Source organism: Dreissena polymorpha, chromosome 6 (genome assembly GCF_020536995.1).
Source record: "Dreissena polymorpha isolate Duluth1 chromosome 6, UMN_Dpol_1.0, whole genome shotgun sequence".
Taxonomy (NCBI): domain Eukaryota; kingdom Metazoa; phylum Mollusca; class Bivalvia; order Myida; family Dreissenidae; genus Dreissena; species Dreissena polymorpha.
In genome coordinates this window covers 15,258,646-15,274,373 of record NC_068360.1, presented here as the reverse complement: position 1 = coordinate 15,274,373, position 15,728 = coordinate 15,258,646, and the positions used below count along the sequence as shown (strand labels likewise).

General features: G+C 36.2%; 2 protein-coding genes across 2 annotated transcripts; one reads left to right on the top strand and one right to left on the bottom strand.

Annotated features, from left to right (window-relative positions):
• Positions 1–4,779: 4,779 nt before the first annotated feature.
• Positions 4,780–8,531, bottom strand: LOC127834786 (uncharacterized). The gene is made up of 3 exons (XM_052360822.1): positions 8,520–8,531; positions 7,312–7,439; positions 4,780–6,427 (listed from the first exon to the last, which is right to left on the bottom strand). Exon 3 carries the CDS (start codon positions 6,410–6,412, stop codon positions 5,444–5,446), a length of 969 nt encoding a protein of 322 aa, XP_052216782.1. The 5' UTR covers positions 6,413–6,427; positions 7,312–7,439; positions 8,520–8,531; the 3' UTR covers positions 4,780–5,443.
• Positions 8,532–13,325: 4,794 nt separating this feature from the next.
• LOC127834329 (52 kDa repressor of the inhibitor of the protein kinase-like) lies at positions 13,326–14,459 on the top strand. The gene is made up of 2 exons (XM_052360076.1): positions 13,326–13,436; positions 13,899–14,459. Exons 1-2 carry the CDS (start codon positions 13,389–13,391, stop codon positions 14,457–14,459), a joined length of 609 nt encoding a protein of 202 aa, XP_052216036.1. The 5' UTR covers positions 13,326–13,388.
• Positions 14,460–15,728: the final 1,269 nt, after the last annotated feature.

Here is a 15,728-nt window from a genome sequence, read left to right as displayed (position 1 = left end):
TAGAAAAGTTAATCCGGCAAAGCACCTGTGAAAAAAGCAACAAGATAGTCGCCGTTTGCAATTTTCAATTGAACAGGTATTGAATTTTGTATATGCCCATATGTTGAAAATGACAGAGTATGTAAGAATCCAATTAAACGCCCGTGCATTATCGGACAATTTCGGTTTTTAGATGAAGGTTTATTTCTTTAAACCCATTTATGCCTAGCGTCTAGAAAAAAGGCATTGGAAAACAGCGTAGACCCAGATGAGACGCCGCATGATGCGGCGTCTCATCAGGGTCTGCGCTGTTTGCTATTGAAGGAATTTCTGTACAAATATTCTAAATATAGAAATAAATATACTAGACATCCCTAATTTTGGAAATAAATTGATTCAATTTAGAAGGATGGGAGAGTCCACTAGGCATAAATGGGTTAATAAGCTACGCTGAAAACCAATAAACTATCTTCTCGGAGGTTTCCGTTTACAGCGTGTAAAGAAATGAAAAAGAACAGTTTAAATATAAATTTACATAAACTTCGTGGTTTAAGTAGCATGGACTCGGTTGACCAGGTAAATCTGCTCACGAACTTCATACATGAGCAGGCAACGCGAGTTTTTAGTAAATCGTTTAAAGGGGGTAATCTGAATTCACATAATCGCCATACACAGCAAAAACCACCGTGGTTTAAAAAAGAGTGTCATGAATCGAAACGCGAATTCAAAAATGCACGAAATATATTCAATCGCTGTAAATCAAACGAAAACAGAATACATTTTTCACAACGGAGAACTATGTATAATAAAATTAGAAATAGAGCCAAAACTCATTTTAAAATCAGCCAAGGCAAAAAACTTGAGAATATTGCTAAATCCCAGCCCAGAAAGTTCTGGAAAGCAGTTAAACAAAGCTACACAAATAAAATTAAGAAGAAAAACAATCTACAGATAAAGCTCCTATTTGAACATTTCAATAATCTATTAGGAGAATCACAACCCACAAATAAAAATTTAAATAACGAAAATGCAGAAAGTACTACACTTAACGATGAAGATTTAGACTGCGAAATAACCTTAAATGAAATACATCAAGTAGTATTTAAACAGCAAAACAACAAAGCTTGTGGACCAGATAAAATATCAGCAGAACTTATAAAGAACGCATTTGATATCATATCCCCGTACCTCTACACACTTTATAACAACCTGTTCAACAACGCCGAGTATCCAGAAAGCTGGGGACTAAGTTACATTGTCCCTATATTTAAAGGGGGTGACCCAAATTCAGCTAAAAACTATAGGGGTATAACTATTGATAAAACGGTTGATACTCGCTGAAACCGCTTCCGGTTGGCCCTATGATAGGCGTTATCAGATAAAAAAAAAACAAGTAAGTAATAAGGAAGTACCTGTTTGAAGACTCAATTTCTCCATCGAATCGAGGCATCGGCGGCCATTTTTTCTCAAATCTGACCACGTGATTCCCCGCATTGTATATACAAAGAAGGAAAACTACCGTGGGTTATTACCCCGATATACCAACGGAGATACGTATGACGTCACTTTAAATGTCCGCGCACTGTTTATGAATGAAGACGACATCATTTGATTGTCATTGTTGTGGTGACGCCAATTTTTCGCGGAATGTGGAAGACTTCGGTTAATATTATTTTCATTTATAACCTTAAAATCGCGGTAACTTATTAATGAAATCGTGTAAGAATCGAACTAATCGACGGGTAACCGTTGGTTATTACGGTAATTATCAACGGTATGTCGTTTCGATGCTTGTTATCAAACCACTCGGGCTACGCCCTCGTGGTTTAATTCATACGCATCGGAACTCCATATCGTTGGTTATTACCGCAATAAATACCCGTTGGTTATTTCTTAATTATTCACTGTGATTTGACCCCCATTAAAATATATCTATTTTTGCTATCAAGATGTACATGTTTTTCTCTGAAGGGCGACATATACGAATACACTTAATACATCTTTGATAAATTATATCTTTTTATCAACAAGTAAAATTGTGTCAGGGGAGATAAATCAGTCAAATATTATTCCGAACTCTGCAGCAAATAATTCCCATGTAGGCTAAAGGCAATCACTGCCGTAAAAATTATTTTATTTTGTTACGTTTTCTTATTTAATCCTGATTAGATTTCTCTCCGTTTAAACAGTATTTCAGCCTTATCAATGCGGCCAGTAAACCAACTCACATATTTCTTGGAAAGTTTCTTAAACTGGAACTAGCATACTGGAACTAGATATACGGGGATTACATCCGATTACATAAGTTCGAGACATTTCATTAAACGGGTATGTGACTGTGCCGAGAATGGCATCCGCTATCCTCGGATTTGTTGTCCAAAGCTCTACGAACTAAATCTGCCGACCGGCATTAACATGTAAGCAGTGTAATTTGATGCAAATATGAATGTATTATACATGATTGGCAATTAAAAGTGAACACAGGAAGAGACAGATTTCAGTAATAAACCCTAATATAAGCTAGGAATAAAAAGATTACCTGAGCGGATTTTGAACTAATTTGCTTTTGGATTCTGGCGTTAAGTCGGGGAATAATTGACGGAAACTATTAAATAAATAGTTATAGTGTTAATAAAAATTTACTGTTTTAGAAACATTCATTGAACAAGACCAATGTTTTAGCTTTCAAATTGGTTAAACAAAACATAGATATAAGAGAAATAAGAGAAAAAATATATTTGTCTTTTGCACAACTGTAACTCTCATTTGATGTTTTGTGTTTATAAACACGAACATCATGCTGTCGTTTAAATTAACAATATATAGTTATGGCTAGCGCTCTGTGTGTCCGTCAGTCTGTCAGTCTGTCACACTTTTCTGGATCCTGCGATAACTTTAAAAGTTTTTCATATTTGTTCATTAAACTTGAAACATGGACATATGGCAATATGCACGTCATTTCATTTTGTTTCTTCGTCAAGTTTTCTTGTTGTTATGGAAACAAATATACAAGAAAAAAATAAACTGAAAATGCTGGAGTTTCACCGGTAGGAGACTTGTATTGCTTGTCAAATATCTTGTTAAAAAATGTCATACAAGACATCGACAAAAAGCTACAACGTGTATACGCGATCATTCATAGTGTTGTAATTGGATTAGACTGGTAGTGAATGGTACTGGATGATAATAAAGCAAGGCGACAGCTGTAGTAATTTGACACGTTTGGCTTACAACGAGTGAGAAATCAATTACAATTCGCGTTTTCGTATCAATGAAGCAGTTACATTTCTATGTTTATGATAGTTGACAGAACACTGTTGCAACGGCACACGACGAAATGTTGAATGTTATAATATATTTGAATCCTTTGATAATGTGTTATTTAGTATTTTGAATTCAATACCATTAATGACCACATTATTTATTTTTTGCAATTTTATTATAAACTGTAAGGAACTATATAATTATGCTATTAAACAACTTTATAATGATATTTACTATTGGGATATTAATGCTTTATGCAATTTTAGTCATGTCCCAAATTTGGGACGCCAGACACATAAGATATCAATATTCATATATATTCCATCTTTATGTCATGACAAATTTACTTCCAAATATGCATGAATGTATGTTTTCGGCATGTTTATAACAATCCAATCACCTGTCTATGAATTGTGAAATATATATCTCCACTTATCACTGGCGATGAAATGCTACGAAACATCTGTCATGGAGTCCAACATTACACTTCACGCAGATCCGGGTTGACTTTCCGCCACAAAAGGCACACCTTCTCTGTGTGTTATTTGGCGCAATGTAGTGGTCGCGCCTGTCTTGCCTGACAGCAGCCGGTACTCTGCGCATATTTCCCGCCTGAAGTCTAGAAGATCCATGGGTTGGTTCTGATATTTGGCGGATAACCTGTACAGGACCCATGCATTTTGAACAACCATGTCCGGGATAAACGCAAACAGTGTCCACCACCATTTGTTTATCCGAATACCAATTCTGTAGGTGTTGATATTTTGATCCATATTAACACCTCCTGTACATCTGTTGTATTCCGCAATAATGTTTGGCTGTTGCACTTCTATTATTCTTCTTTCACGTTTTGACCAACGCTGGACCCTGTGTACTGGAGGGATTTTGTGGCAGTTCGTGCCCATATATACAAGGTGGATGTCATTCCATTCCACAATCAGGGCCTGACCATCAGCAAGAAGTCTGTTCCCTGTCAAATTGTTTATATTGCCCCGAGGTCTTCATCTACGCTATCCTCATCACTTTTTGTAGCATCTTCTGGTCCAGTCATGAACACATCAGCTTCTTGAAAGTCTGTATCATCTTCCAAAAGATGCAACACATCATTTAGAGTGAGCCTGTCGACATAAATTTATATAAATGTAGTTGTAAAATATTATTATTTGTTTTTTTACAGACCATACTTAATCTAAATTTTTACACATATGTGCTTAGCGTCCCATATTTGGGACATCATATTGATTAGTAAAAAGTCAAAGGAAAATAAGTTAATACTTATATTTCCATTAGTGTACATTATAAACAAAACACAATATTACAAATCTATAATTTTGACTTTATTACAAAAATTGTATAATTTAGCATAAATAAATACATACCTTTTTTGAGCCATTGTCAGTCCAAGAAAAATTTGCTCCTTGTTGTTAAATGTTGCCTTATGAATGCATGAAATATCTTTCTGTTTCATGCGTAATTGGTGTTACCTGATACAAAGGACTGATAGCACAGCAATTCCACAGAGATAACTGTATATTTATTTCTGAAATAATTAATACTGACCAAATATGGGACGCTAGACATTAATGGGTTAAGTATTGAAGACTTATGAGTAAATACTGTGTTACTTGGTTCTTACTAAATAAAGCTTCACTTATATTTAACTTAACATGTATTTGTAAACTAGATCATTTCCAGATTGTGTTCTCCAACGTAATATTGCTATGCCAAACAATAAACAAAAATCGATAGATGTTTGAAATCTTGGTGGGCTGCAGGTTTTGCAGAGTTATATTAGCCCCAAAAGTTATTTAAATCTAATTTAGTACTAAACGTATTGTGATACAGCACAATTTAATAAACATTTACATCAGTATCACATATATCATTTGAAGAACGCGAATTGTCTTTTCCACTCTAATCTGTGTCAACATCATAAATAGAACACGTGAGCACATACGTATATTTTCGTTCCCACGGCGCATCTCGAAGTCAATCGTTTAACAGACATATTTGTTCTCAAGCAATAACCTGTTTTCGTCATATTTTGTTTTACATATTTGTATATTGTTTTACCCGTTAAACATCAAACATTTTGTAAAACAGGAATATATATTTATATATAGCCATAAAACAACCAAAAACTGCAGTTTAAATTCTGCCATTGTATCTTATAAGAAATTGAGACAAACTCTTATTGAGCCTATTTCTCGTCTGAATGGTGTTTAAGAAGTTCGAGTTTAACTTTATGCCGCGCATTAAGAGGCTCCGTACTTCCCAAAAGTTCAAGATTGTGTGTCATGTCTTCCCCTTCAAGTGCCTTCCCATGGCCGCCCATTTCTCCCAGCACTGCATTGGCGTCTTCCGCCGTGAATGGAATATCTTTCGTACCTTTTACATCCTCTTCTAACTTCAGATTGTTCTTCTCCAGGTACCGCTTCTTCATCAATTCGATATCTTTCAGCACCGAGTCAGTGACCTCTGCGTTACTCGATCCCATCATCTGTTCCCCCTGATACTGCGGGTTCTTCAAGATCCAGTCCGCATATTCCTTTTGGTCTTTCTCTATTATTTTCTTCAGATCAATTACTTTCATGAGATCTTCATCCAAGCCCATGCTCGCTATTAGCCTCACGTCCCAGAACACTTCCTGTTTAGATTTTGAATCTTCTTCTGTGTGGTCGTGTCCGATCGAGCTGTCCCCGTGCATTAAAATTCCGTGCAGACCCGCGCTATCCGGACCAATCGTTTTACTTCCATCTGATACATCATCACTTCCGCCATGCGCATGCGCGTGCGCAGAATCACCATGCATCAGAACGCCATGCATTAAGTCCTCTCCAAGACTCGGTTTTGCGGCTCCACCATTTTCATCTGACGATATAGATGCATGTACTTCTTCGTTGGATTTATGCGTAAAGTCTGCATCTCCGTGCATTAGAACGCCATGCATTAACTTCTCTCCACTCGATGGCTCCTGCTGAGTGACTTTATCACCGTTCGTTGAAGTATCCCATTCGTGCACGGGCATGGGATCCTGGCCGTGCATGCCTTTGTGTATGACCTCATGCATGCCTGGTACCCCTGTCTCCCGTGCGTCACCATCGTGCGAATGATCATGCTTGTGCTCGGATTCATCGTGTTGTTTCCCGGCTACGTCGTCGCCATGCATTAATGCACCATGGAACTGAAATCAAAATTCAAAAGGCAATGGTTCTTTATACGAATCTATGCGAGATCAATTAAATATCGCATAGGAAGGCACCTCAGTGCAGCGTCTTAAAATTAAGCAACCATTCCAATACCGTCACTGAATATAAACTAGAAGATGCCAGTCTCGTGCAATTTGTTTATTCCTATTGTGTGATGCAACAGGGCCAGTCAAACTGGTTTTAAAGACCGTTGGTCTAATGACCATAATATATGTTGTATAATTATGTTTCTATAACATACATTTTATGGAGCAATACAAAATTCCGTAAATATAAACGAATATTCCGTTAATATATACGTATATTTTATTTACCGAATAACAGGTTACTTCTTTATCATTTAGTATACTTTAAGTGAATTAAAAACTGCAATGCTCGCCGAGACGCTGGTTTAGTCGCTCCGATCCTGATATATTACAAACGATATGACATTACGTTGTTTTTAATTGTTTATCAAACTCTTACGTCCCACTAAACACTATAATCAATACGGCTATGCATTTTTGCAAGAATAAACGTTTAATAACGCTTGTCATCTTATTAATGGCGTCATAAGCACTTCCGTTTAATGTTAGTTAAATACGGATTAGCTGTTTTCGATATTGATGTTTTGGATAAAATGTACTTCATCTTGATTACAAAATGTTTACCTCGTTTCATCTGAGTCAATCCTACCGAAAATGAAGACTTTATTGTTTTGTATAAACCAATATATCAGGCCAATATCAAATTTGAGGTATACTAAACTAGATTAATGCTCTAACCAAATGTGAACGATTCATAAAGAAGACACTGATTAATGTTTTTATTAGCGCGCAATGAAAACGTGAACATGCTGTCTGAAAACTCAAATTCAAACCTGGTTTTCCGCATCTAGTGGTCCGGCCTGGAACTTAAGTCTGTCGCCATTAGAGGCGGTGTCTTGGCCAATGACGTCATTGGCCCCCACGTGTGCCTCGTGCAAACATTCGGCGCCTTCACAAGGGCCTATCAACACATATTATATAGACGGATACTCTGAATAACATTATAATCTACGTTTTATGATATAACATAATAATATAATCCTTTAAAAAGTGTATAGACATTACACGCGAAAGCAGAATGTCTATCTCATGTACACTTATTTCTTATTATTCACTTTTTAGTTGTTATTGTTTATTTTCACTTTAACTAATGTAAAAAAAACTAACATTTGAATGCACTTGTGGCATTAACCAACAGAATACTACTTCTTCCGATATGATTGCTATCATTCATTTATAACCGGCATCTTAAGGTATAGAAACTTTTTTAGGCAATATATCTATAACTGAGAATTTAGAATTTGGGATTAGATTTGATTGTTTTTGTAGCAAGCACTATCAAGTATAGTTTATAGTAGTAGTAGTAGTAATAGTAGTAATAGTAGAACAAGTAGTAGTAGTAGGAGTAGTAGTAGAAGTAGTAGTAGTAGTAGTTGTAGTAGTAGTAGTAGTAGTAGTAATAATAATAATAGTAAAAAAATGGTAGTGGTAGTAATTGTAGTGGTGGTATTGGTATTGGTAGTGGTAGTGGTAGTTGTAGTAGAAGAAGAAGTTGAAGTAGTAGTAAACGACGTAGTAGTAGTAATAGTAGTAGTAGTAGTAGTAGTAGTAGTAGTAGTAGTAGTAGTAGTAGTAGTAGTAGTAGTAGTAGTATAGTAGTAGTAGTCGTAGTCAGTAGTCGTAGTGGTCGCGTTACGTGGTCGTGTCGTGTCGTCGTGTCAGTCGTAGTGTAGTCGTCGTCGTCGTCGTCGTCGTCGTCGTACGTCGTCGTGTCTTCGTCGTCGTAGTCGTAGTCGTCGTGGTCGTGTGGTCGTCGTCGTGTCGTAGTCGTCGTCGTGTCGTGTCGTCGTCGTTTCAGTCGTTCGTGTCGTCGTCGTCGTCGTCGTCTCGTCGTCGTCGTCGTCTCGTCGTCGTCGTCGTCGTCGTGTCGTGTCGTGTGTAGTGGTAGTGTAGCGTAGTAGTAGTATAGTAGAGTAGTAGTAGTAGAGGTAGTAGGAGGAAGTAGAAGCAGTTGAAGCTAAGAGTATGAAGCTTGTTTAACCTGTGTGCAAATCCGATGGTTAACACTGCACTTGATAAATGTAGCTGCAAGATTTCAACAAGATGATCCAAACCATCATAAATGTTTCTATATCAGTTGATTAATGTTGTCGCTGCTGCTGACAATGTATTCGCTCTTTTGGTCTTCCTTAATGCTCAAATCAATACACAGTAGCCTTCGACACAGAAAAGTTATATTTATGATGGTGTTCTTTTGTTTTGATATCAAAAGATAGCTTTATTCGTCGCTTTAAGTATCCGTATCAAATACTATCACATTATCGGTAATATTTAGTGTTTTACAAAATAAACCTTGTTTGGAGTACATAAGTATTGATATCACAAATTAATCCATCATAACTAATTAAATTTCACATAATATTTGGTTAGACTGTGTACACGTCGTGTGTGTCTTGTTCTGTAATCTAGTAGAACATAGCATCTTTACAAAACCGATCGCAATGCAGCCGCGAACATTTCGATTAATTAACGTGGCCGCAATGACGTAGCAATGGTGACATATGGTGTGTTGATTTCTATGTACGTGATGCATGTTAGCAAAAAGAAAAGCTCAGATCAATTACAGCGAATGTTTGGTCTCACACAAAAAGGTCTATATCAGCATGATGGGATACTGAATTCTTGTGAATGTTGAGATAAAGGAGCTTGTTCGCTATTTGGTAAAACGACGATTGTTAATATAATTTTCGAAGATTCAAAAACGAATGAACACATTGTCTGTAAACAAGCAAATTTAAACTTTTGGCTAAGAATAATGTTAACAATATAGGTTTAATTAATGGATGATCATTATTTGATATCGGTTAAAGAATAAAGCGTCTGTAATGTTGTTCCTTAAATAATGGGAAAAAACGTTGAGCACTTATGAAGCGTTAATGTTTCGTTGATAAAAAAAAACACTATAGCCTGTGGTTTACAGTGTAATGCGCAATAGCCTTTGCTTCCAGAGGTCCCGTTTACGTATCCCGGGAAGTAATTTTTTTTAACTGCTGTTCTTACCATAATAATTAGTTAAGACTATTAAAACATTTAAGATTAGTAAGTAAACAAACTTAAAGTCATTTTAAAACAAATACGAAAATCTGTAAGCAAGTCCATTTAATTTCAGTAAGATAAATTTCCATATGTAGGAAATATGACATAATAGCGATCTGTTCCTGGGTTGTACATTATCCCTCGAATTTGAGCGTAGGACTTTGTATATCAAGTAATACGCTAAGCTTGATTTCCGTGTATTATATATCCCCAAGAAACAACGTTTGCGTCAAAAAAAGGACATATTTAATTCGCGCTATGCGATCTCGAACAAATACATACTGATGTGTATGTCTTTAACAAAAAGGTTGTCAGTTTAGTACACGTAATAAAAATCGATTCAATTTACAAGAAGCCCATGTTGTGATTGACTATTTGCCACAATATAGGTATTCGATTCCATATCAAATGGAATGTTCAATTTTTGTATTAATACTAAAATATAGTCAACTTTGATATTCAACTCATAGTTTCTGGCCCATTAAGTTTAGTATCAATGTAGTGAACGACAATACATTAAGAAACCTTATTTGGATAATATTCGAAAATGTATTTTGAAGGCAGTGTTGTCGTCTCAAGCAATCGTCTGAGCAGATTTTAAGGCCGGTTAAACATGTTGTTTTATTTATCATTACAGTCGAGACAAACATTTCAAACGGAGAATTTGTTTCCTAGATGTCTCTATAACAAAAATGCCTAGAAATAACGCAGTAAATAGTCTGCAGTATGGAAATTATTGGTAGCAATTCCGGCGTCATTTAAAACATTCAACGTATAGGCGTTTGGTTAAACGTGTTAATGCTTTATATGGCTATACAACGTACAACTTATGGAAGTAGAAACAATTATTTTATCTTTATTTTGTTTATGGGAAGTCACGCTAAAAATAACAAGAAATATCTTCACAAAGATCAACGGCATTTGACGTTGGTTTGTATTTGTGAAAGATAATCAGTTAAAACAAAGTTCGCAGTACCCTTTCTATATGCGCAATTCCTAACTGCATCACGAAGAATGAAAAATGTGTAACGCTAAAATCACAATCAGTTGGTCAATGTAATTACCTGTTTACAATCGAATCGGCTGACAAGGTCGCGTCATCCTCGTCCAGTGCCAGAGCCTGTCATGACATTTTAATGAAGCGACGCAACCACATGTATATATAATCAATTTAATGTGTGCGCATTGTCAGTTTCGTATCAAATATTTATTTACTTTGCACTTCATAAGTACATGTGCAAAACTGTTTATAATGTGCAAATCGAAATTTTCTCTTACTGTATTGTTCGATGATATACCCTTTCATTTATTTCAAGAAAACTAATAATTTTAAACCGAATTTCCTTCAGGATCTTTTTTATATTTTTAACAGTTGTAATTTTTATTACTTTTAAGAACATTAATCATTTTAAATCGAATTTCCTTAATAATAATCTTTTTTTATTTTTAACAGACGTGAAAGATTCTATGATGTATATAATCGTTGAACACTTTTAGAATTTTTAGAACTATCGTCTCTCGTAACTCTTTTAGAGTGGTTTTGTAGACATATATATAATGATTTAGTACTGCTGTATTATGTTTTATGAACAAAGTGAGACATTAATAAACTATTATGTCTGTCTGTCTGTCTGCAAAGCGTGGGTTTGAATACTTGATTGCTGTTTAAAAACTCCGTAGTGCAGAAAACGTTCAGATCTTTAGTTTAATAGACAAAGGGCGCCGCGCGCCATTCCGCAGAAGTGTCAACACATTAATTATGTAATACATTAATTACGGACTAGCTGTAAGACCGCATATAATAAAGCATATCAGCGTGCATAAGAATGGTTTGAGGCGTTCTTTCAAATCACGAATACGATTCCCGAATAAAGTGTATATTAAATATCAGTCAACAAGATTTCCGAATATATTGCCTTTATAATCCGTCAATACGCGCATCCAACAGTAGGGCAACACAAAATAAACAACTTCCATGGCTATACGCGAACATGCAAAGTTCGAAAAATTCTGGAAAATTTAAACGTAGTCACGTCAAAACAAATTCTCAGTTTCCCATATCTCAATCCGTTTAAATGCTGCTCGAAAGATTATAAAGTTCTTCAACAAATAGTAAGCTAGCTTGCCTTGACTAATGCTAGGCGGACGAGTGGTTATTGCGGCAGACGATATAAATGTATTTATTATCAGTTAAGCGGCCCATCCACACACAATATCATTGTAGATTTTATTGTCTCAATAATATTGACATAATATTTTTTGCCCTTTAAGCGGCCCATCCACACACAATGTAATTGTCAATTTTATTGACTCAATAATATTGACATAATATTTTTTGCCCTTTAGCCATGTGTGACTGTATGAAAATTTTGACGACGCTACATATAGAAATGTATAAATATTGATGAAATATTATTGAAGGGTGCAAAAAGCTTGTCAATAAAATTGACAATCCGTCAATAAATATTTGAGATCTCTGATTTTCTTCAATACATTGACTCAAGCTTCAATATCATCCATTCAATGTCAATTTTATTGTCAATCTTCATTATTGACAATAAAATTGACAATTATATTGATTGTGGATGGGCTGCTTTAGGCGATACACGTCCAACGGAACTCATTATTTCCACGTGCATAGATTTGTCGGGTAGAGCTTAGACGTAATTTACATCGTTTCATTTATTTATGCTCTGTTTGTTTAAAGGTTAAGATTAGGTTTTACGTTTTTCAGTATAATGGGGAATACTTTCGTAATAGTATGCATCAGTGCATCAACACTGAACAATGCCGTTCTGGTTCCATGTATCGTCCAGACAAACAGGGCCCGTTCTTCTGTCTTTTCAATCACAGTCTACTTACGATTTACCAGCTTTTGTTCTTTGCTTTATAAATGCGTGTAATTGTCACGCAATTTCTTCCCGTCAGAATTGTGGCATGTTGTTTTAGTGGCCGAAAGCGTTAATTGACATTATAAAGCGCGCTTATGATCGATTTTGTATGATATCGTCCATGAAACATGCATTAATATACAAGTTTCTGGTTATTCTTTAATTACAAATGTAACTGGTCAAATAATTATTTCCGTTATTTACATTTAACAGTGCGCTTTCGGTACTGACACTGCGCTTTCGGTACTTTTACCGAAAGCGCGCGCTTTTGGTAAATCTAGTAACCGTTTTCGGACGCAAGCGGTCATAATCAAAGCGCTGTAGCGCTGAAGGCCTGGGGCTAGGTTTAGTGTGACGTAAAATGCATTTACGATGTTTTGTCCGAATTTCTCCCTTTTTTCCGAATGTATACGGATTGACCCTAGCGGTTGAGTGCAGAAGCTCAGAGACTGTAAGACAAGACAATAGTTGTGTATATACTACAGTGTACATAGACGGTGGAGGACAACATGATACTGGTTGTGGGAACGATAACCTTTTGGTAACCAGAGGCGTATTTAGGTGGGGGGCAAGGGGGCTAAAGCCATCCCCCCCCAGCTGGCTGGCTAGATACGATTTAAAAAAAAATGAGCCCCTTCAAGTATCAAACATATCCACTTGTGTATTTCCTGCCATATGCCCATAATTAAGCCATAAACAGCTGTCGATTTGTGTGATTAGCCCCCAAGCATGAGTACTGACGATCTAACCTACGCCAGCTAAAGTGCAAGCTTCATTGACTGTAAGTGATAAACTGCGCTATTTGATTGGCTGAATGAGATACATTCAACTAATGAAATTTATCGATGCATTTAGCTATAGGTAAATGTTTACATATGGCTGCCGCATGGGACTTGTGAAAAACAATATTTCAATTTGTAGCAATGAAAGAGTTGAGACGAACGCAGTGTACAATCATCATTAATGTTTCGGTAAGTTTCTTTGATGAATTTAAATGGGTAAATGTTTACAAATGGCTGCCGCATGGGACTTGTAAAAAACAATATTTCAATTTGTAGCAATTAAAGAGTTGAGACGAACGCAATGGGCAATCATCATTAATTTTTCGATAAGTTTCTTTGATGAATTTAATTGGTATTAGCTCTTGAGAGTGATAATCATTTTGAGTAAAAAGTTATTGCCAGTGAAATTCAACAGCACACTTAATGAATGGCAATTAATTTGTTTGTTTTTTTTACAAATTGGACTAACTTATTTGTTGTTCATCTATAGTTATTAAAATTAAAAAGAACTCAAAAATGAAGAATTACTTTTCTAGTATGAAACTAAATCATTTTTAAAATAATACGCAAACAGGCAACACTTGAATCCATTTGGATCAAGAAACCAAAAACTAATGAACCAACTGAAAATGAGTCTGTTGCTGCTTTCAGTTTATCGCTGTCCTGGTGATTGTGACCCGCTGTCTCAGCTACATAAAACCCCTCACTGTTGCTCTTCAAGGTCGTTCGGTTGATGTGGTCAAAGCCATGTCTCAGGTTAGTGTGGTGAAGCAAGCTCTCCAAGAGGTCCGTGACAACATCGACTCCTACCATAACACCTGGTTCAAAGAAGCTTCAACTATCGCTGACAATCTTGGTGTTCAGCCATCTCAACCCAGACTGTGTGGTCGTCAGACTAAGCGTGACAACATCGAAGCAGCAACACCCGAATTGTACTACAAACGAAACCTAACGATTCCCTTTGTTGACACTTTTGTGAATGAAATGGACACCCGATTCAGTGATTTGCAGACTAAGGCAGCCATGGGATTGAAGCTTATACCTGAACAAATGTGCGCCTCTCCTGTCAGTGCTAGTGACCTTGAATGGTTCATTGATGATCTCCCTTCCCCTAAGTCCCTGCCTGCTGAGTGGCAGGCTAGATGGAAAGGTGTTACCAACCCACCTACTACCCTTCAGGGGGCTGTTGAACAGTGTGATTCACAGCTGTAACCCAGCATTTACACTGTTTTGTCTATCGCATGTGTGTTCCCTGTCACATCATGTGAGTGTGAAAGGAGTATCAGTGCCCTAGGACTTGTAAAGACAAAACTGAGATCTTCAATGGGTCAGGACAGGTTGTCCGCTTTGTGCCTGCTTTCTATTCATAGGGACATTGACATTAACATTTGCAATGTTGTCCGAGAGTTTGCTCGGAAGCATCCTAGGCGGATGGATCTTCCTGACATCCTGTCTGAGCTGTAGACATTTGTTGAATAGTGGTATAATCACTTCAGCATTAGCATTGTATTATTTTGCTTTTATTATGATATTTTATTCTTCATTCATCATTGTTGTATTTGTTGCTTTTATTGTGTACAATTTGCTGATCAGTTCCCTTTAAATCTGATTTGAGGTGATAATTTCCTTTAAGCCCTTTTTATTTTATGGCCCTTTTTTACACCTTTTCTTTTTATGGTAGGTTAGGCCCGTTTCTTGGGTCAAGATCAGCAATCTTTTTTACAGCTTTTAATTGTGAATGTATAGTACTGATATTATATTTTTGTTTACATTTTAGTACTGTGCTATAAAAATACTGCTTTGGTTATGCTTTTAGTGTGTTTTATTATTATAATATTTCTTATGTATGCAATGTATTTATGATGTGTTGAAATTTGCTACTGTTTGATTATAGGTCGGTCAAAAGCTTTACATAGCTTACGGTATGTTATATCATGTTATTTCATACCGACAATAAATAAATTTTGATTTGATTTGATTTGTAAAATTTTCTTGTATTGTTTTTGTTGCAAAATGACATAACACTTGATAGAACTTGAAAAAAAGAGTGTTGCTTAAAAGGTGATTTTTATAATTTGTTAAAAAACATCCAACAGGGTGACCTAGTAGGATATCCAACAAGGTAAAAAAGGGGGTCCACATCTAACACTGTTAAAAATTTTCTGGTCATAAAGATAAAAGACCACTTAAGTGGTTTCAGAGACATTTGATTTATCCCTGTGTGTCTGTCTGTCTGTGTGTCTGTTACACTTGATGTCTGAACTAAAGTTCTTGATTGTTTTACATGCACTTTTATCATGCAAAATGTTGATTAGATAGCAGGAAATTGCATCATTTCAAGGTGCCATTTAAAAAAAAAATCGACATAGAGCCCAGGTCCATTCCGATTTGCTAACGGCGGTCGACCGGCGAGGACCGGGATTATTCGTAGAAATTTTTTAACGCAGTAACACTATTTCCCGGTGCCGCCCCGGTTGAAGC